Source organism: Oncorhynchus mykiss, chromosome 20, assembly GCF_013265735.2.
Source record: "Oncorhynchus mykiss isolate Arlee chromosome 20, USDA_OmykA_1.1, whole genome shotgun sequence".
In the NCBI taxonomy this organism is placed as follows: Eukaryota; Metazoa; Chordata; class Actinopteri; order Salmoniformes; family Salmonidae; genus Oncorhynchus; species Oncorhynchus mykiss.
Genome location: NC_048584.1, coordinates 34,066,515 through 34,087,787, shown reverse-complemented (window position 1 = coordinate 34,087,787; position 21,273 = coordinate 34,066,515). Strand labels below are relative to the sequence as shown.

Genomic DNA, 21,273 nt, shown 5'->3' with positions numbered 1-21,273 from the left:
GTATTTTCTAAAGGTGTATCCCCAAAACAAGCCCCTGTAATTCCTTTCCACCCATCACATCACCCTAGGAGATATGATCACCTCAAGGTATCTTTTCACTCACAGAAAATGTGTTAATTCCCTTATGTCTAGAGAGTCAAACCCAATTCCTTGTGGAAAGGCTATACATGCCAATGGTGGATCCATGCCAAAAATGTATAGCTCTACGGTTTCGCTTGAACATCTATAACATTCAACTCCTTCTAAAATATCTACCCTAATGAATATGAACGGCATTATCCTCAGATGTGCCTGAACAGCCAAACATTCTGGAAACCAAATAATGAAATAGAAATCCAACAAGCTGAACAGTGGAGGGACTCACAGAGTGGTACTGTCTCTTCTTAGAGATGTTGCCGTTGAGATCGCTCCAGTCGAAAGCGACCTCCTCCTCCTCTTTCTCATTGAGCCAGATGAGTTCCATGGTGGCCCGTGAAACAAAGTCATGGAGGCTCTCCAGGTTCTTCTGACGCTCCCGCGAACAGTTCTAAAGAAGCACAGAACCATGGGAAATAGTCAGGATCTCCATGTGCTATTCAACTAAGCAGTGAAGTGGTTATTTTACTACTTAGGACTGCCAATGATTTTAATAGGATACTTACTAGTAACTTCCCATACTGGGTTTCCAATTTTCCCAGTTTCTCAGAATAACTTAGTTTTTGGGTCATCTGAGTCTGATATAAAGAGACATACCATGTTTTAATTACTTGACATTTAAAAACATTGCAGCATTAAGGGGTTAACGCTTTTTTTTTAAAACTATTGAATGTGATGCACAGAGATATTATATAGTTTTTCCAAATAAAAACTTGGCAGAATAGGCTGAGAATTGCTTGTACATACCTCACTAAGTTTGGCTTCTTTAAGGCTCATTTGAAATTCTTCGATGGCTCTGTGAACCCCTTTGTGGTTCTCTAAATGTGTTTCCACACTTGGCAAATCAGATCCCCAATCTCCACGATCCAATTGCACCTTCAAAGGAAGACAAAACAATTCAGAATTGGTCTCAAATGTCTAAATCGCAAATATCAAAAGGTACAGAATTATACAAACATTGTAGTGAACAGGTCTCTTGTAAAATATAATATTTATCTTAATGAGGCAACCTGTATAAATAAGGATAAATAAATCCAATCAAGAGTCTGACCCCAGAGCTTCGCTAAATCCTCACCTGCATCTCCTCCACCCAGTTGATCAAGTCCTGCACAAAGTTTATGTTGACCTCATCCTCGGTCATGTTGGGGTCCACTAGCGAGGACTTGCACAGGGGCTTGCGGATCTGCATGTGTTTGAGGTGCTGGAGGTCTCCCGGGGCCATACCCATTCCTCCGCCCCCCATGTAGGCCTGCACCGAGCCGGGCTGCATGCCGCCGGGGGTCAAGGCGGGGCTCAGGGCAGGAGTGAGGCCCGGGGTAAGGATGGAGGTGAAGGTGGAACCGGGGGTTCCCAGGCCTCCAGGGGTGAGGCTGGAGTTGAGGTTGGAGGAGGAGAAGCCTGAGTTGAGACTCTGAGTGATGCCTGAGATCATCATCGTGGTCTGTTGGGGGGTTAGGGTGCGTCCTTGTCTGTACACAGAGGAACACTCTTCCCTCAGGCCCAGAAGGTCGTCACGGAGCTTGGATACCCTAGATCATACACACAACACACAATGACATGTTTATTCATATAGTTCATGATTTATCATTTATCAGTTTACATGAGGTTCTTATCATTCTCATAAACAAATGTGTAATTCCCTACACTATGTTGCAATCAATATTTCACAACAAATGTTTCCTTTATGTCTATGTGTTGCGTGATATCTAGAAAAAGCAGGAAGTTTGCACCTTTGAACAAGCTGATCGGAGTAGTAGTACTTCCCATCCAGTAGAATCTGGATATCTACCACCTGCTGTCTCAGCAGGTTTTCACATTCCAGAAGGTGCCCAGCGGTCTCGGCCTCATTCTGGAAGTGGACCCCAGACTCCAGCCTCTTAGCATCCTGAGACAAAATGTAAATGTCCAAACTGTTGTTAATGTACTTTTCTATTACAAAGTTCAATAACAATATCGATAATAAAAAAATAAAGACACAACATTTGCGTCAAGAAATAAACAGAAGTAAAAGCAGGAGTATTCTGAGGTTTTGTGGTAAAACATTCCAATGTGGTACTTACAGACTGCAGAGCTGCTCTTGCTAACGCTAGTTTGTCCTCTCCATTGACACAGTCCCGCTGGACCCTGGTGGCAATCTGCTGCAACATTTCAAGCCTAAAAGACAAAAATATTTAGTCAATTTACATGAATATTGTACAGAAGTCATTTTACCACATAAACAAAAAAGATGTGGCAATGCAGTGCCATCAAAGTTCCACTTGAAAATCGCATCTGCAGAAAGAAAATCAACAACAGAAAAGGCTCTGACAGCCCTGACTTCTTATGGTTAACCTCACCTTGATCCATACAAAGAGTTGTTATTCAGAAACACTGGAAAGGCTGGGGTGCTGGAGAGCAGTGGCTCCATGGCTGGTCCTGAGAGGTTCTCAGAGGAACCCAGGCTGGTCAGAGTGCTGTTGCTAACTGATGAGACACTGCTGTACCCCAAGTTATATGACATGTTGCTGTGCATGGTAGAAGACTATATAGGACTATACCGAGCCACTCAGAGAATCACACTAGCTAGCTAATTTCTCTTCCATCTAAGACAGGAACTGCAGCACAGACTCAGCCCCAACGATATGCGACACACACACAGGTCCACCTGGCACGGAGTGTTTATGTCTCCCCTTTTTTATAGGCTTGTACGTGTCCTCACGTACAGAAACCTACCCTTAAAGAATATTTTGCCCTAGGCCATAGAAGCTCATGGTATTCTTGCACAATCCATTACAGGTTCAGACAGTAACCGTTGATGGTAACAGGAGTCATCAGGCATTTTGGATTGAAACGTTGTCTTTTTTTGTGTGTCTGAATAAATCAACTTGGGAGCATAACAGAGATGCAGACATTCCTTTTTATATTTAACAAGGGGGTGTGGCACATACTACTGGGCCTCTATTAGTCTGCATAGCCAATAATGATCTACATAATATCACACAAAATTACCACATATCAATAAGCCAGGTGATTTCCAACATTTGGTATTTGGTATTTTATTAGGATCCCCATTAGCTGTTGCAAAAACCCAAATAGTCCCTGCAGTCCAAGAATGATAGATGCAAGATGACATGATAAGAGAACAATATTTGCCTGTGACTGTGTCAGACTGTCAGCTTATAAACAAACTGATGTTGACAAAAAATAAGGTGGACATCCCCCATCGGCACTTAAAATCAAAAGTACCTCAAAAAACCCATCACTGAATAGCTTGAGCCGATAAACTAGGCATGGACTCACACCACCATGGACTCACACCACCATGGACTCACACCACAATTAATGCCTACAAACCTGACAAGAGACATGACAGTATTTTAGAAATAAAGAGATACGAGAAAGATGCATGATTTTACAACACCTCAGTTTGAAGAACTCAGCAGTTAACCAAACCACAAAATATAAAAAGTGTAAAGACAATGTAATTTAGTGAACCTCGGAAGAATCCAATTACTGCACATCCTTAAACAGAAGTATGACAATAAAGTATAATAATAAAACAGGTGACTTGAATCAAGAGCACTCACCATTGACACAGAAACCAACCATGAATTACCGTTTTGCATAGTCGTTCAGGTAATCGGATCAAATCTTCAATCTTAGTTACCTCTGACTTATTGCTGTCATGTAAGTACGGGATCAGTATTATAAATCACAGTAGTGTGTGTTACTCCTGCAGCATGAGAAGGTTGATCCTTCATACCTATCCACCTCAGGCCTCAGGCTCTTCTCTCTCTCCAGCATGGCCACGATCAGCTTGCCCCATTCCTTCTCCACATCGTTGGGGTGATATCCCTGAGGAAGCTGGATACGACCAAACTCGATCCACACCTGTCCCCCAACACACGCACAGCAACATCTTAGTGAAGTTCATTGTAGTCTGCTGGTTAAGAAAGAGCTTACAGACCCAAAAGAACAACCGAGTGTACGTCGTGATAGCATACCTCAAGCATTTTGTAAAGATGCTTGATTTTGCTCTTCTCGGTTTCTTTCAGCGGGATTTCATTCTCTTTAAACTGCAAGTACTGTGTATAAAGTGCCTGTAAAAAAAATAAAAAAATAAAAAAATTTTTGAATTTTAACATAGAATAATATAAAATAAATATAGAATCAATACATTTTGAACAAGCTGTTACAAATTAATCTAATCTCAGTGTGTATACTCACACTCGTCTGCTTTGAAATGGCTGTACCACACAGAGCTCCTGTAGTCTTAGCAGCTGTGGACTATTTGAAGTAAACGGAGAAGCTCTCTGATACCCGTCAATATCACTTTAATATTTCATGAGAGACGCTACTTATGGGCCATTTGAAGCCTCAGAGAGCTTGGGTTCTTAGCCTCGGGCTTTCAGGGCCAAGCAATATAAACTGATATCCAACTGACTGAAAACCAACCAGACAAACACTTCACACATTGGATGCTATTTGGAGGTTCATTCTTCATCAAACTAGGGCTCTTTCTACCATTCAATATGGCTGAAAATTCAAGCTGCATTTGATCTGTAATCAAATTGTATTTTTGCTTTACCTTGAGTTCCACTGGGTTGTTAGGGAACGCTCTGTCTGACATCACTGCCACATTGTGTTTGAGCCACTGGCTCAGGTAATTCACCATGTTCTGGTACTCTACCCATTTTATATCAACATCCTGTCAAGAAAAACATTTGATTATGAAACATATCAGTTTTCATACTTACATTGGCTCAGGCAGGGATGGGTGCATTTTCTAAATGGACCAAGTTCTTGGTGTAGAGCGTATCGTGTTGTTCAAGCAATACATATTAGATCTATAGGGCATCTACAAATATTGGCATTGTACAACGTGCAAAACAACAGCTTGTCATAATTTTGCTTTAAATAGTTGGTGCTATACAAACTAATCTACAACAAGAAGTACAGATGTAGGAACTTAATATGATCAACCTTTTGTAGGATAACTTTCCTGCAATGCAGAAAATGTAAAACGTGTAGCGTATTTGAGGTTAAAAAATGCTTCTGAAATTTGTAATTTCCACTTTGAAATTTCATACTTGATTTTTGCTTAGGAAAAATTTATTAAAACCTACAAAAAAAATAGTAATTATAATCCACATAATAATTCACATTTACTGTGACTGCAGGATTTTCCTGCTGTAGAAAACTGGCTCAAATTAAGATCCTACATCTGCAGTTAAGGTTCTCTGCTGTGGTTACTAGAGTACACACAGTTTAGCATTCTTCCATAGCCTCTAAACAACATTTACACAATGTTCTGGGAGGGGTTCCAGCACCAAAATACTCCCTTTAAGCATCCAGCTCAAGCTTTCAGAATTATTTGCCTCAACAAAGCCAGATGGAATAAAATGCCTTCTCTTAAACATATGAGTGATACAATGGAATGAATATTATATAACATCCGTGCCCAATCACAACCATAAATCAAGAATCACAGTCGAGAACCAAATCAAGAATATAGTCAAGAATGTATGCCAGGCCTCCCGAGTGGCGCAGCGGTCTAAGGCACTGCATCGTGGTGCATAGAGGCGTCACTATAGATCCAGGTTTGATCCCGGGCTGTGTCACAGCTGGCCGCGACTGGGAGACCCATGAGACGGCACACAATTGGCCCAGCGTTGTCCGGGTTAGGAGAGGGTTTGGCCGGCTGGGATGTCCCTGTCCCATCGGGCTCTAGCGACTCCTTGTGGCGGCCGGGCGCATCCACGCTGACTTCGGACGCCAGCTGTACGGCGTTTCCTCTGACTCATTGGTGCGGCTGGCTTCCGGGTTAAGTGAGCAGCGTGTCAAGAAGCAGCGATGGGACAAGAATGTAACTACCAATTGGATATCACAAAAAGGGGTATAAAAAGTACCCAAAAATAAAAATATATAAATAAATGAATGTATGGTCAAAGTTATGACAAAAGATTTATAACTGGTGTGAATTCAAAGGATGTAAGTGTGAAATATACTGTACATCCAGTGGTGAAGTCCCATGGTGGTAATCAAATTCAAGAGGACAGCATAGAGACTGCAGTCAATGGTTACAAAGATACAAGTAAGCCCATGTTGACAATAGGACATTGTTGTTTTGTATTGAGATGTTGATTTTGCCTTCATCATACAGTATTTGAAATATAAAACGCTCTTCTCAACTCTACTCACATAGGACACTTAGGTGCACCGTACAAGAGTCTGTTCATGGTGTACTTACATTTGCATTGATACCGTCAACACCATCAGGTACTTTAGGGAAGACATCATACAGAGTGGAGACGTATGTGATGACTGACTTCTCATCAGGAGTCTGCACATCCACATCTGGTGAGAAAAGGTGAAATAAGACCCAATACACAACGTGATCGTCGGTAGGTACATGATTTAAGGGAGTGTTTATAATCATAGTGAATACAATGTTTGATTTAAATCTCATGTATCCCATATACATGTTGTGTCTTTTTCATTTAGTAAATCATCGTCCGGATAAAGAAACAAATAACAGTCAGTAAGTTAAGCTGTGCTTAGAAGACATCTCCTCCCTCTGGTAATAATGCATTGCATTTCTTCCAGCTGTTTTACAGTAGCAAAGATGTGTCAATGGCTTGGAGAATGTTTACCTGATGTGTCAAACAAACCATTAGAGAAAAGCATGTGGATAAACAGAATAACTCACCCTCAGGGTCCAGTAGTCTGGCCACCCCAAGCCGTTCAGCCACACCAAAGGCCTGTTCTAAGTTTGACCGGCTAGTCTGGGCCGACACTCTGGCCATATCCACCAGGTCAGGCCTGCAATGGAAGAGAAAATACCAGTGGAAGCTCATTAAGATTGACTGCTTTCTGTTTTATGAAATGTTAATATGAGGGTACAAATTTATTATTTTGGCAAATAATCATTTAGGGTGGTTTGCATTGTTGTTTTAGGTTATTTCAGCGGTGTCAGCACACACTATACTTCTTGAATAGTTTTGTTTAATTAGCAAGGAACAAACATTTTTGTTTGGAGGAAAGTTTTAGTGTGATGACTAGCTAATGTAATATAAGCCTGTAACATGATGTAATATAAGCCTGTAACATAATGTAATATAAGCCTGTAACATAATGCAATATAATCCTTTAACATCATGTAATATAAGCCTGTAACATAATGTAATATAAGCCTGCAAAATAATTTAATATAAGCCTGTAACATAATGTAATATAAATCTGTAACATCATGTAATATAAGCCTGTAACATAATGTAATATAAGCCTGTAACATAATGTAATATAAGCCTGTAACATAATGTAATATAAGCCTGTAACATAATGTAATATAAGCCTGTAACATAATGTAATATAAGCCTGCAAAATAATTTAATATAAGCCTGTAACATCATGTAATATAAATCTGTAACATCATGTAATATAAATCTGTAACATCATGTAATATAAGCCTGTAACATAATGTAATATAAGCCTGGAAGCTAAGTATAGAGTAAATGCCTAGGGATGCAGTCAGTCCCAGACTTTCCAGTGAAATAAATCTGTTTTTGCTCAAGAGGACAAGGACAGTCGGGCCAGCCCAATATACAGTGCCTTGCGAAAGTATTCGGCCCCCTTGAACTTTGCGACCTTTTGCCACATTTCAGGCTTCAAACATAAAGATATAAAACTGTATTTTTTTGTGAAGAATCAACAACAAGTAGGACACAATCAAAGTATTAACTTAAGGGGGCTGAATAATTTTTGCACGCCCAATTTTTCAGTTTTTGATTTGTTAAAAAAGTTAGAAATATCCAATAAATGTCGTTCCACTTCATGATTGTGTCCCACTTGTTGTTGATTCTTCACAAAAAAATACAGTTTTATATCTTTATGTTTGAAGCCTGAAATGTGGCAAAAGGTCGCAAAGTTCAAGGGGGCCGAATACTTTCGCAAGGCACTGTAGGTCAATGGTTAAGTAAAACAGTTCCACATGGCCCACACATACATCAATATCCATTGACCTTAACAATGGTTGACAGCAAATAATTATGTGACATTAACCATGACAAACAAAAGGGAGAGAAAAAGGATAAATACGTCTCCATCTACTAGTCAGTCTAGTTAATCTAATTTTAGGTCAGTCCAACAAGGTAGAGCAGTATTTCTCATCCCTGGTCTTCCAGTACCCCCAACAGTACACATTTTTATTGTGACCCTGAACAAGCCCATCTGATTTAACTTGTCAACTAATCATCAAGCTATCAATGAGTTGAATGAGGTGTGTTTGAACAGGGCTACAACAAAAATGTGTACTGTTGGGAGTACTGGAGGACCAGGGTTGGGAAACACTGACGTAGAGTGTACTGGGTCAAACTGAAATCTGATCATGTCTAACTGAAAAGCCAACAGCCCCCTAATAACTAGTCAAAACCACTAAGTGCTGCCTCATTGGAATGAGGTCCAAGATTCAAAATGTGGTGGTGAACCGCAGACATGATTCAGCAAGATACAGCAAGTCAGAGGAGGAAAATAGTTATGTTGTTATGTATATTGTTTTTGTTATACACTGGGAATATACTCCTAGTGATATTACAGTTAAACCCTAATGAAAGACAAAATTGTTTTTAATATCCATTACAAAAGCATTGTGGAGCATTCAAGAAGGTCACTGTGCTGGAATTTCTTTGGTGATTGGTGACATGTACATATTCTTTATCCCCTTACACTTGTGTATAAGGTAGTAGTTGTGGAATTGTTAGGTTAGATTACTTGTTGGTTATTACTGTATTGTCGGAACTAGAAGCACAAGCATTTCGCTACACTCGCATTAACATCTGCTAACCATGTGTATGTGACCAATTAAATTTGATTTTATTTTGATTTTATTTGATACAAGGGTCTCTTTTTCAGATACAGGTTCTGTACCTCAAGTGTTACCTGTATTTGTGAATGATGGTGTTACCTGTATTTGTGAATGATAGCGTTGAAAAGCCTCCCGTCCCTCCAGGAGGAGGTGAAGTTGTCACAGCGTACGCCCACATAGCCCTCGGTCATCTGCTGGGACCACATCAGCAGACGCTCCTTGGCTGTCATGTCCTCCGACTCCCCGCAAACATGGATCTCAGAGATCTGGAGAGGAACAACATAGTTAATACAGCTGTTAGTGTCATTACACCTACATCACAGATGTAGGATCTTCATTCGAACCAGTTTGCTACAGCAGGAAAATAATCCAGCAGCAACAGGAAATGTAAATTATTATGTGGATTATAATTAATGGAAGGTTTTGTAGGAGTTGGTCGATTTTTCGTAAGGGAAAATCAAATCTCAAATTTATAAGTGGAAATTACAAACTTCAGAAGCATTTGATAAACCTCAAATACACTATACGTTTTACGTTTCCTGCATTGAAGAAAAGTTTGCCTGCAACAGGGTGATCAAATGAAGATCCTACATCTGTACCATCAAACACCTAAATTGCCATCAAACATATGGGTGAGACAGACCAAATAATACTTCAGGGACATTTTTCAGATGTCAGGAACAGCATTTCTAGAGTCACACGTAGAATAACTAATAACAACATTAATTTCCTAACACACATTAATATGTGCTGAATTAATAAAAACACATGATAATTGTCTGCACCAAATTCAAGACAGACACCTCCATATTTCCTTATTTGGTTGTAAAATGTAAAATTGGCAGTGTCGACATACAGCTGGCTAATAAATAAGCCATTCGTTGGCACATGTTAAAGAGTGTGATGACCTCAAACCAAACACATTCCCCTGTTGCTTCAACTCAGTTGACATCAGGTAGCAATTCCATGTATCTGGAGCTGGAAGAACAACATGATCACCTCTGACCTAGACAACAGGAAGCGACCTTTGAACCACTCCTGCTGTGTTATCATGTTTCATGTTTTGCAAGGCAATGTTGACCTAGTTACACTTTCACAATCTGGTGGATGAGCTAGGAAATACGGACATTGAAACATTGAAACTAAGGTTGAGAGAAATGATGATGAGTCCTTTAAACAGGTCAACATTCACAAGGTGGTTTACCAGTACGTGTACTCAGAGCATGCGCTGACCAGCTGGAAAGTGTCTTCACTGATATTTTCAACCTATCCCTGACCGGGTCGGTAATACCTACATGTTTCAAGCAGACCAACATAGTCCCTGTGTCCAAGAATGCAAAGGTAACCTGCCTAAATGACTATCGACCCGTAGCACTCATGTTTGTAGCCATGTAGAGCTTTGAAAGGTTGGTCATGGCTCACATCAACACCATCATCACAAAAACCCTAGACCCACTCAAATTTACATACAGCCCAAACAGAACCACAGATGACACAATCTCTATTGAACTCCACACTGCTCTTTCCCACCTGGACAAAACACCTACGTGATAATGCTGTTCATTAACTACAGCTCAGTGTTCAACACCATAGTGCCCTCAAAGCTCATCACTAAGCTACGGACCCTGAGACTGAACATCTCCCTCTGCATCAGGACCCTGGACTTCCTGACGGCCGCACCCAGGTGGTAAGACTAGGCAACAACACACGCTGATCCTCAACACGGGGCCCCTCAGGGGTGCGTGCTTAGTCCCCTCCTGTACTCCCTGTTCACCCACAAATGCGTGGCCAAGCACAATGCCAACACCATCATTAAGTTTGCCGATGACACAGCAAGGAGGACTGATCACTGACAACGAGGAGAAGAGGTCAGACACCTGGCAGTGTGGTGCCAGGACAACAACCGGCATCCGACCGCAAGGTGCTACAGAGGAAAGTGTGTTTGCATTGACCCCCCCCCCGCCCCCCCTTTTTTACACTGCTGCTACTCACTGTTAATGATCTATGCATAGTCACTTTACCCCTACCTACAAGTGCATATTACCTCAATAACCATGACTAACCTGTACCACCCTAACCTGTACCCCCTGTATACAACCTCGTTATTTTTATTTTATTGTGTTACTTTTTTTACTTGAGTTTATTTAGTAAATATTTTCTTAACTGTTATTTTTCTTAAAATTGCATTGTTGGTTCAGGGCTTGTAAGTAAGCATTTCACAGTAAGGTCCACACCTATTGTATAAATCAAATAAAATGTGATTTGATAATGTGAGATATCGTAGCAGTCTTGTTAAGTAGGTTTGGGGGCAGGCTAAAATGATAATATTCACTGCATTTGGAAAGTACTCCAAGCATTTGACTTTTTCCACATTTTGTTACAAAATATTTTTATTCTAAAATGGATTCAATTGTTAGTCCCACTTTGGGTCTTCTTGGGTATGATGGCACGAGCTTGGCACACCTGTATTTGGGGAGTTTCTCCTATTCTTCCTCGCAGATCCTCTCAAGCTCTGTCAGGTTGGATGGGGAGCGTCAATGCACAGCTATTTTTAGGTCTCTCCAGAGATGTTCGATCGGGTTCAAGTCCGGGCCCTGGCTGGGCCACTCAAGGACCTTCAGCGACTTGTCCCGAAGCCACTCCTGCGCAGTCTTGGCTGTGTGCTTAGGGTCATTGTCCTGTTGGAAGGTAAACCTTTGCCCCAGTCTGAGGTCCTGAGCTCTCTGGAGCAGGTTTTCATCAAGGATCTCTCTGTGTTTCGTTCATCTTTCCCTCGAGCCTGACAAGTCACCCAGTCCCTGCCGCTGAAAAACATCCCCACAGCATGATTCTGCAGCCACCATGCTTCACCGTAGGGATGAAGGCCAAAGGGTTCCATTTTGGTTTAATCAGACCAGAGAATCTTGTTTCTCATGGTCTGAGAGTCTTTAGGTGCCTTTTGGCAAACTCTAAGCGGGCTGTCATGTGTCTTTTACTGAGAAGTGGCTTCCGTCTGGCCACTCTACCATAAAAGCATTATTGGTGGAGTGATGCAGAGATGGTCCTTCTGGAAGGTTCTCACATTTCCACAGAGGAACTCTGGAGCTCTGTCAGAGTGACCATCGGGTTCTTGGTCACATCCCTGACCAAGGCCCTTCTCCCCTAATTGCTCAGTTTGGCCGGACAGCCAGCTCTAAGAAGAGTCTTGGTGGTTCCAAACTTATTTCATTTAAGAATGATGGAGGACACTGTGTTCTTGGGGACCTTCAATGCTGCAGAAATGTTTTGGTTCCTTTCCCCAGATCTGTGCCTCGAAAAAATCCTGACTTGGAGCTCAACGGACAATTCCTTCGAACTTATGGCTTGGTTTTTTCTCTGACATGCACTGTCAACTGTGGGACCTTCTATAGACAGGTGTGTGCCTTTCCAAATCATGTCCAATCAATTGAATTTACCCCAGGTGGACTCCAATCAAGTTGTAGAAACATCTCAAGGATGATTAATGAGAACAGGATGCATCTGAGCTCAATTTCGAGTCTCATAGCAAAGGGTCTGAATACTTATGTAAGTAAGGTATTTCTGTTTTCTTGTAATAAATGTGTTTTCACTTTGTCATTATGGGGAATTGACTTGCCTAGTTAAAATTGTAAATTGCTCAAAAGACCAACATGAACACAAGGTTGTTACACTTTCGTATACTTAGAATTACGTCATGGAAAATAGTGGTCTCGCAGAAATAAAATGCTTCCTTTGGGATTTACATGTGCATTTTAGTCATTCAGCAGACACTCTTATCCAGAGAGACTTACAGTTGGTGTATTCATCTTCATATAGCTAGGTGAGACAAATACATACCCCAATCGTAGCAAGTACATTTTCCCTCAGAGTAGTTATCAGCAGTCAGTGCTAGTGGGAAAATACTTTTCTTATTATGTTTTTTGTGTGCGTGTGGGAGGGGTGGGGGTGCGCCGTGGGATATTTTCCTTTAGAATCTGAAAACAGGGAAATTGTGTAGCTGTGTCTGAGAAGTAAGGAGTGGGTGAGTTGCATGGACCTCAGTAATCATAACATCAACATTTCAAGGAGAATCAAAGGACAAATAACCTTTCCAAATGCCAGCTGTTTATCACTGAAGTATACTACATTGCTAAAATCCAATCATTTACAGCAAACACATTGTACACATAAATAAAAGATGCATGATTTTTCCATAAAAGCAGTATCAAACCACTTTAGAACCTGGTTTGTCATAAGTGGTAGAACCCTAGTAGCCAAACTTGAGCTGAGGTGAGGCTCACCAGAAACACTGCTGAGTGAAATATCTTGTGAAGGGAAACAAGTTAGTTAACTACATAGAGCTTTGTAATTATCTCTGTGTCCATGTGTTGTGGCTTTGTAGGATGTAACGTGTATATTACAGCTCTACATCACAGTTATGCTGTTATTTGACTCAAAGGGATTCTTACACGATGTCATAGTGTAAATATAGTTGTCTTCTGAATGGTTTTAGAGAGCAAATGGCGGTTAGCAGTCTGCCAGTACAGTACAGGGAAAGATAGTGGCGTAAAGCCAAATCACACATCAACTCAAACACCGTCTCTATGCAACGCCACTGCAATGGAACAACACTTCACGGAATAATGAAAACATACGAAAGCATCTGTACAGATGTAGGATCTTAATTTGAGCCATGATACAGCTGCAGGAAATGCAAATTATTCTCTGGATTATCATTCATTTACATTTTTGTCTGAAATTTCAAAGTGGAAATGACAAAACTTTAGAAACCTGAAATACACTACAAGTTTGCATTTCCTGCTGAGCAGGAATCAGAGAGGTGAGGGGGGCTGACATAATCGATATCCACCGCGCCCGGGGAACAGTGGGTTTACTGCCTGGCTCAGGAGCAGAGTAGTTCTGCTAAAAAAGCTCAAATTCAAGGGGATGCAGGCGAACATAACGAACAAACCACTCTTCATGATTCCACTCGTTCACAACGACCCAGACGTAATTAGAAATGTCAGAAAAAGAATATAAGCGCTCTGAGCTATGATCACCACTGGGAGCGATATTTACAGTTACATACACCTCAGCCAAATACATTTAAACTCAGTTTTTCTCAATAGAGAGCAGAGAGAATGATTTGTTTCAGCTTTTATTTCTTTCATCACATTCCCAGTGGGTCAGAAGTTTACAAACACTCAATTAGTATTTGGTAGCATTGCCTTTAAATTGTTTAACTTGGGTAAAACGTTTCGGGTAGCCTTCCACAAGCTTCCCACAATAGGTTGGGTGAATTTTGGCCCATTCCTCCTGACAGAGTTGATGTAACTGAGTCAGGTTTGTAGGCCTCCTTGATCACACACGCTTTTTCAGTTCTGCCCACACATTTTCTATGGGATTGAGGTCAGAGGTTTGTGATGGCCACTCTAATACCTTGACTTTGTTGGCCTTAAGCCATTTTGCCACATCTTTGGAAGTATGCTTGGGGTCATTGTCCATTTGGAAGACCCATTTATGACCAAGCTTTAACTTCCTGACTGATGTCTGGAGATGTTGCTTCAATATATCCACGTAATTTTCCTACCTCATGATGCTATCTATTTTGTGAAGTGCACCAGTCCCTTCTGTAGCAAAGCACCCCCACAACATGATCCTGCCACCCCCATGCTTCACGGTTGGGATGGTGTTCTTCGGCTTGCAAGCCTCCACCTTTTTTCTCCAAACATAACGATGGTCATTATAGCCAAACAGTTCAACTTTTGTTTCATCAGACCAGAGGACTTTCCTCCATGTGCAGTTGCAAACCGAAGTCTGGCTTTTTTATGGCGGTTTTGGAGCAGTGGCTTCTTCCTTTTCGCACCAAAGTACGTTAATCTCTAGGAGACAGAATGCGTCTCCTTCCTGAGCGGTATGACGGCTGCGTGCTCCCATGGTGTTTATACTTGTGTACTATTGATTGTACAGATGAAAGCGGTACCTTCAGGCATTTGGAAATTGCCCCCAAAGGATGAACCAGACCTGTGGAGGTCAACAATTTTTTTCTGAGGTCTTGTCTGCTTTCTTTTGATTTTCCCATGATGTCAAGCAAAGAGGCACTGAGTTTGAAGGTAGGCCTTGAAATACATCCACAGGTACACCTCCAATTGACTCAAATTATGGAAATTTACAAGCTGTTTAAAGGCACAGTCAACTTACTGATGTAAACTTCTGACCCACTGGAATTGTGATACAATGAATTATAAGTGAAATAATCTGTCTGTAAACAATTGTTGGAAAAATTACTTGTGTCATGCACAAAGTAGATGTCCTAACTGACTTGCCAAAACTATAGTTTGTTAACAATAAATTTGTAGAGTGGTTGAAAAACGAGTTTTAATGACTCCAACCTAAGTGTATGTAAACTTCCGACTTCAACTGTACATGCTGACCCGTAACAGATACTAAATATATATTTAAATGTTTTTCAAATTTGAAAATATTACTGAGGTCCGGACCTCATAGTTACGGCCATTGTTACAATAGCTGGCTACTGATATGCTAGCACATGATATTTTGGTCCACACATATTGGCTGGCTATAAATAGCTTGCAGTTGGTTTACCTCTTGTTTGGCGGATGTACACTTGGAAGACACTTGGAGAGATAATAGATAATCTGGAGAGAGGGACCCTCTTCCAGAGCAGGTGTGGACCCTCCTCCTCTTGTGAACTTGAGTGCTCCATAAGATTTCGGGGAGCTCTTCTAGGTTCTCTGATCTGTCATTGTCTCCTCTCAGGGTTCGGAGCATATGCTCCATGGCGCCGAATGTCATTGCCCGCGTCAACTGCTTATGTGACAGCTTCTTTTCCAGCAGGCTGTCCTTAGGAGCGATACTCCTGGAGGTTTTGGTGATGCCATGGAGAATTGCCTCTCGGTCTGTCTGGTGTGCTGAAATTTGTCCCGATTGGGATGCTAACTTATTCCCAGGAGGAACTTTGGGGTCCTCCCCAACATACAGCCCTTTGCTCATACTTCCCAGCCTGGGTCTGGGTGTCTCCCCTTCCTGTCCTCCCTCCATCCCAACCTGGCCCATGATGCCCATGTCTGCTTCATGCTGGAGCTCTACCCTCCTGGGGATATCCTCCTTACTCTGGACGCTCTCTCCCCCTCTGCTCTGGATGGATTCTGGCCACTGAAACTCCCCCAATTTCCTCTTCTTCTTCCTCTGGAAGTAGCGCCGGCCACGAAGCTCTTTGGACTCGGGGCTGAGCGGAGCTTTGGTGTGGTCCACATAACATTCCTCCTTGGGGCCCCTCACACAGCCACACACGTTGCCCATGACTTTCAGACATGCATTCCCTTTCTATAAACTGTGTTAAGTTCCTTCTAACTGTAGTTTTCACGCCGGGATTCCGCTAGTGAACTTAACTTGATCTAGAGCTCTGTTATTCCACTGAGAGGCAGCCATAGTTCTCCTCCAAGGGGGAGGAGAGGAAGTGATGGCAGGCAGCCTGGCAACAGACCTAAACACCCCTCCCCTTCACACAGAGATGGGTTGCCTGGGGAGAGAGTCTGTCTGTCCTTATGCCTGCCTGTCGCAGACTCCCAGAAGAACACAGCTGAGATGTCCCAGGCACTTCCTTCTGTCACTCCTCTCTTCTGTCACTGCTCTCCTCTCAACTGCTCTGCTCTTAGGAATCCTCTAAGTCTCTGAAACATTTCCTTTGCCCAGCTAATCCAACACAAACACATAAATGCACCACCGGAGAGGCAGAGGCACTGCCACGTCCCAAACGATTCTACCTCATAGCTGACAGAGAGAGAAACAGCCCTGCTTCCTGGTTCGGGGTGTCCTCCTTATCTGAAGTCTAAACACAGCCCCCTCTGGGTGTGATTTCACCCCACTGCAATTCCCCACTATGGTCGTGACCCCGACTTTGAAAACCACTGCATTATGTATTACTGCCCCACAGTTGCAAGAAGTGACAAGGCTCCTAGACTCCCACGCATAGGCTACTTTCTGTCCCTAGCACTAAAACTGAAACTAAATCATATAAACAACATATAGAAATGTTTTTATGTAACTTTAAATAAAAACTAGTAAATTCGATTTTTAAAACTAATGGAAACTAAAGTGAATTTCGTCAAATGTGGCTGTTTATAACAGGGCTGCCTGTCTGATGGGGGGAAGGGAGGGAGAGCAGCAGGACAAGATCAGCTGGCTGTCTGGTGTCTGCTCTGCCGGCTAATGGCCACTGATTACACCATATGGGAAAACTTTGCTCAGCAAGTTGGCCTTCCCTGATAGGCAGTACCAAGCAGAGAGAATCCCTGCCTATCATAGGGGCTTTTAAAATAACAGGACAGCATGGGTCAACAAAAGCAGTCGACGCAAATCCTGGCAGCTAACAAAGCCCTACCACTTTGTCTATTAATCAGACTGTATACAATCGCAAAGCCAGAAGTGGGGCTTGAGTCCAATGGTTTAAACAAACACTATTATCCAGCCAGACCATTGCCATCCCAGTTCAACTGAGGGCAAATACAGAATACACTTAGCACAGGAAGTGACTTGTGTACACTATACGACCTATGGAACACACATAGTGAGTAGATTATATGTAATTGTATATGTGAATTGTATAGCATGTACTGTCCATGAAAAGCATCTAAAGTTTGTGATTTTTGTTTAATATATTCAACAAAATTTGGGTTTATTGAAATAGTATAAATAATTTATTTGCACAGCACAACTAAAAAGAACTGTCCCACCAGGCTCTGACACTATTCTGACGGCAGTGACATTTCCCCTGAAGGTTCCAGAACTAGGTCCTGCAGTTTACATACTGTATACCTGGCTGGCTACAGCACATTCAACATTCACACTATACTGCACAAAAGGAAAACTACTTCATAAACCATAACACAAGAGCAGCCTATATTTACTTTTATGGAAAATCTGCTTTCTATGTTAATGTATATATAAACTGAACAAAAATATGAACGCAACAACACAACAAGTGTTTGTCCCATGTTTCATGAGCTGAAATAAAAGATCCCAGAAATGTTCTATAGCCACAAAATTTTTTATTTCCATTCAAATGTGCACAAATTTGTTTACATCCCTGTTAGTGAGCATTTATCCTTTGCCAAGATAATCCCTCCACCTGACAGGCATATCAAGAATCTGATTAAACAGCATGATCATTACACAGTTCACCTTGTGCTGGGGACAATAAAAGGCCACTATAAAAAGTGCAGTATTTTCACAAAACAAAATATGACAGATTAAAGGGAGCGTGCAATTGGTATGCAGACTGAAAGAATGTCCACCAGAGCTGTTTTCAGAGAATTGAATATTAATTTCTCTACAATAAGCAACCGCAGACCACATGTATGGCGTTGTGTGGGAAAGTGGTTTGCTAATGTCAATGTTGTGAACAGAGTGCCCCAAGGTGGTGGTGGGCTTATGGTGTGGGCAGGCATAAGCTATGGATAACGAACACAATTGCATTTTATCGATGGCAATTTGAATGGACAGAAATACTGTGTATTCCAAGTCATGTGAAATCCATAGATTAGGGCCTAATTTATTTATTTCAATTGACTGATTTCCTTATATGAACTGTAACTCAGTAAAATCTTTGAAATTGTTGCATGTTGCGCTTATATTTTTGTTCAGTATATAAATTCCTGTGGTGTTTAAATAATATCTGAGTTTTGGCATACTGTAATTTCTCATTCCGTGCAAACCAATGTGGAAAATATAATTACAGTCTTCCAGCATTGAATAAAGTCTTAAAATACAGACATATATTTCACTGACTCATCTCAGATGTTTGTTTTGCAATGTCATCCTACTCTATCATTTCATCCTTTTTATTCACCCATCTAACAGGATGCTGGTGCTTCCAGCAAATGGCTGTCTTTGATCTCTAGAGAAGGGTGGAAGGATGGAAGGACGGAAGAGAGAGAGATGTGTTCATTACATTATGGCAGATTCCATCCTATCACATGCATTATGTCCCCTGGTGAAACAAGTCCAAAGCCTCCATAGATTGGTTTCTGTCAGTGAGATTTATTTTCGTAACCCTTGGAGACCTTGACTGTCAGTCAGATGACCAAAGAGCAACAATATGATGATGCATCGTCAGTATATTCAGGTATCACTGCATCATCAGGGCAATGTATTCAGGCCCCACTACATCGCCACGGTAGTATATTCAGGTCTTACTGCATCATTTCAGCAGTGTATTCAGGTCTCACTGCATCGTCACGGCAGTGTATTCATGTCCTACTGCATCATCAGGGCAATGTATTCAGGCCCCACTACATCGCCACGGTAGTATATTCAGGTCTTACTGCATCATTTCAGCAGTGTATTCGGGTCTCATTTCATCGTCTTTGTAGTGTATTCATGTCCTACTGCATCGTTTCAGCAGTGTATTCATGTCTCACTGCCTCTTCACTGAATACACTGCTGAGACAAGGAAGTGAGACCTGAATACACTGCCGAGACAATGCAGTGAGACCTGAATACACTGCTGAGACAAGAAAGTGAGACCTGAATACACTGCCAAGACAAGGAAGTGAGACCTGAATACACTGCCGAGACAAGGAAGTGAGACCTGAATACACTGCCGAGACAAGGAAGTGAGACCTGAATACACTGCAGAGACAAGGAAGTGAGACCTGAATACACTGCAGAGACAAGGAAGTGAGTCCTGAATTCTCAACTAAACAGTCTGGAATGCTTTTGTATAACTTCAATAGCTACAGTCCATTGCTTCACTTCTTATCATACCATAGCAAGTGATGTATGAATGACATTTGACATTCTTAAAAGGAAATATATCACAGAATTAACACAATGCCATTGGATGATAATGACCGAATGTCTGGATCATCCTACTATAGGTAATGGCAACTTGCTCCTTCCAAAACCTTTCTGATAGAGTCAAGTAGCATCAAAACAGGGTCCATCACTATGTCACACTACTTTTCTGACAGCTAGGGTTTAACCTCATACAGAACTGATCAACATGTTCTCCAACTGCCATGCAACCCTGAAAAATCAAGAATCTACAGGTCCACAATCACTAGCTAGTAAAAATGCCCAGCGGCAAGCGTAAGAGTGACAGGGGCAGGTGTAGACACACATCCCCCTAGCTACCCGTCAGCATGTTTTATGATTCCAAGCATTAGAAAATTATTTCATTTTTGCCATATTTGTCCTTCTGCAACAAGAACTTCAAATGATTGACTTTCAAAATATTCCGTCTCTTTTTGTTTTTACCAGACCTCATGGAGGCTGGGGTGTCTAGGCAACAGAGGAGAGACAGGAGAGATGGTGAGGCATGCAACTAGACACTACAACACTGCTCTCTGTCTGTTGAATTGGTATTGTACACTTACGTAAAAATACACTCCCCTATGTATTTAATTGGACAGTGAAGCTAAAACTTTGGCTGTATACTCCAGCATTTTGAATATGAAATCAAACGTTATATATGAGACATAATGTCACCTTTTCTTTGGGTTTGTTTTGGTTGTGTTTCGGATGACGTTGTGCCCAATAGAAATGAATGGTAAATAGTGCATTGTGTCATTTTGGAGTCACTTTTATTGTAAATAAGAATATAATATTTTTCTGAACACTTCTACATTAATGTGGGTTACCATGATTACGGAAAATCATGAATGAAGAGTGGATAATGTTAGGGAATAGGGTAGGTAGTTTAGACATCTCACTACCACTTCCACACTCCATCCTGCAGGGGGCGGCAGAAACCTTGTCCAAGTGCTGAGCCTGGTTGATAAGCAGATCAGGTGCAGCCAATCAAGGTGAAAGTCAGTGAGAGTCCCAGCTGGAAAAGCCGTGAAGCTACTGGTTTTCTTTGGTGGCTATGAGGCCTTTCGTATGGTTATGAGTCTTTAGTTTGGACATGGCTTTCGTATTTTTCCTTTTCGTACATATTTATGTTTCGTCACCATCTGAACAAATAATATTCCCCTTTGACTGGGCGACCAAGAGGTCAAGAACGAGCTGTCCCTAAGGTAAAGTGGCTGTCTCCTGGGTGAATGTATATTCAACATCGGGTTGCATAGGCTTACTTTTCACATTTATGCCCACATCAAATCAGGTAACAGACCAGTTAACTAGGCCTAAGACCCCTAGACTTAGCGAGTCAAACAATATTAGCAGGCTAGTTAATATGTTTTGTAACTCATGATGAGTGAGAAAGTTACAGAGGCATAAATATCATTCCCCCCAAAAAATGCTAGCCTCCCCTGTTATTGGTAATGGTGAGAGGTTAGCATATTTTTGGGGGCATG

The 21,273-nt window shown here is 41.5% G+C and overlaps 1 protein-coding gene across 1 annotated transcript in view; it reads right to left on the bottom strand.

Annotated features, from left to right (window-relative positions):
- LOC110499368 (dystonin) overlaps positions 1–21,273 on the bottom strand; it is a 194,466-nt gene that overhangs the window by 91,144 nt on the left and 82,049 nt on the right. The window contains exons 10-21 of the mRNA XM_036956226.1: positions 9,077–9,243; positions 6,824–6,936; positions 6,365–6,471; positions 4,703–4,822; positions 4,119–4,214; positions 3,878–4,005; positions 2,196–2,289; positions 1,866–2,020; positions 1,211–1,664; positions 883–1,011; positions 642–713; positions 365–526 (exon numbers count right to left, since the gene is read on the bottom strand). Of these exons, the coding sequence (XP_036812121.1) occupies positions 365–526; positions 642–713; positions 883–1,011; positions 1,211–1,664; positions 1,866–2,020; positions 2,196–2,289; positions 3,878–4,005; positions 4,119–4,214; positions 4,703–4,822; positions 6,365–6,471; positions 6,824–6,936; positions 9,077–9,243 (1,797 nt within the window). The remainder of the gene's footprint in view (positions 1–364; positions 527–641; positions 714–882; positions 1,012–1,210; positions 1,665–1,865; positions 2,021–2,195; positions 2,290–3,877; positions 4,006–4,118; positions 4,215–4,702; positions 4,823–6,364; positions 6,472–6,823; positions 6,937–9,076; positions 9,244–21,273) is intronic.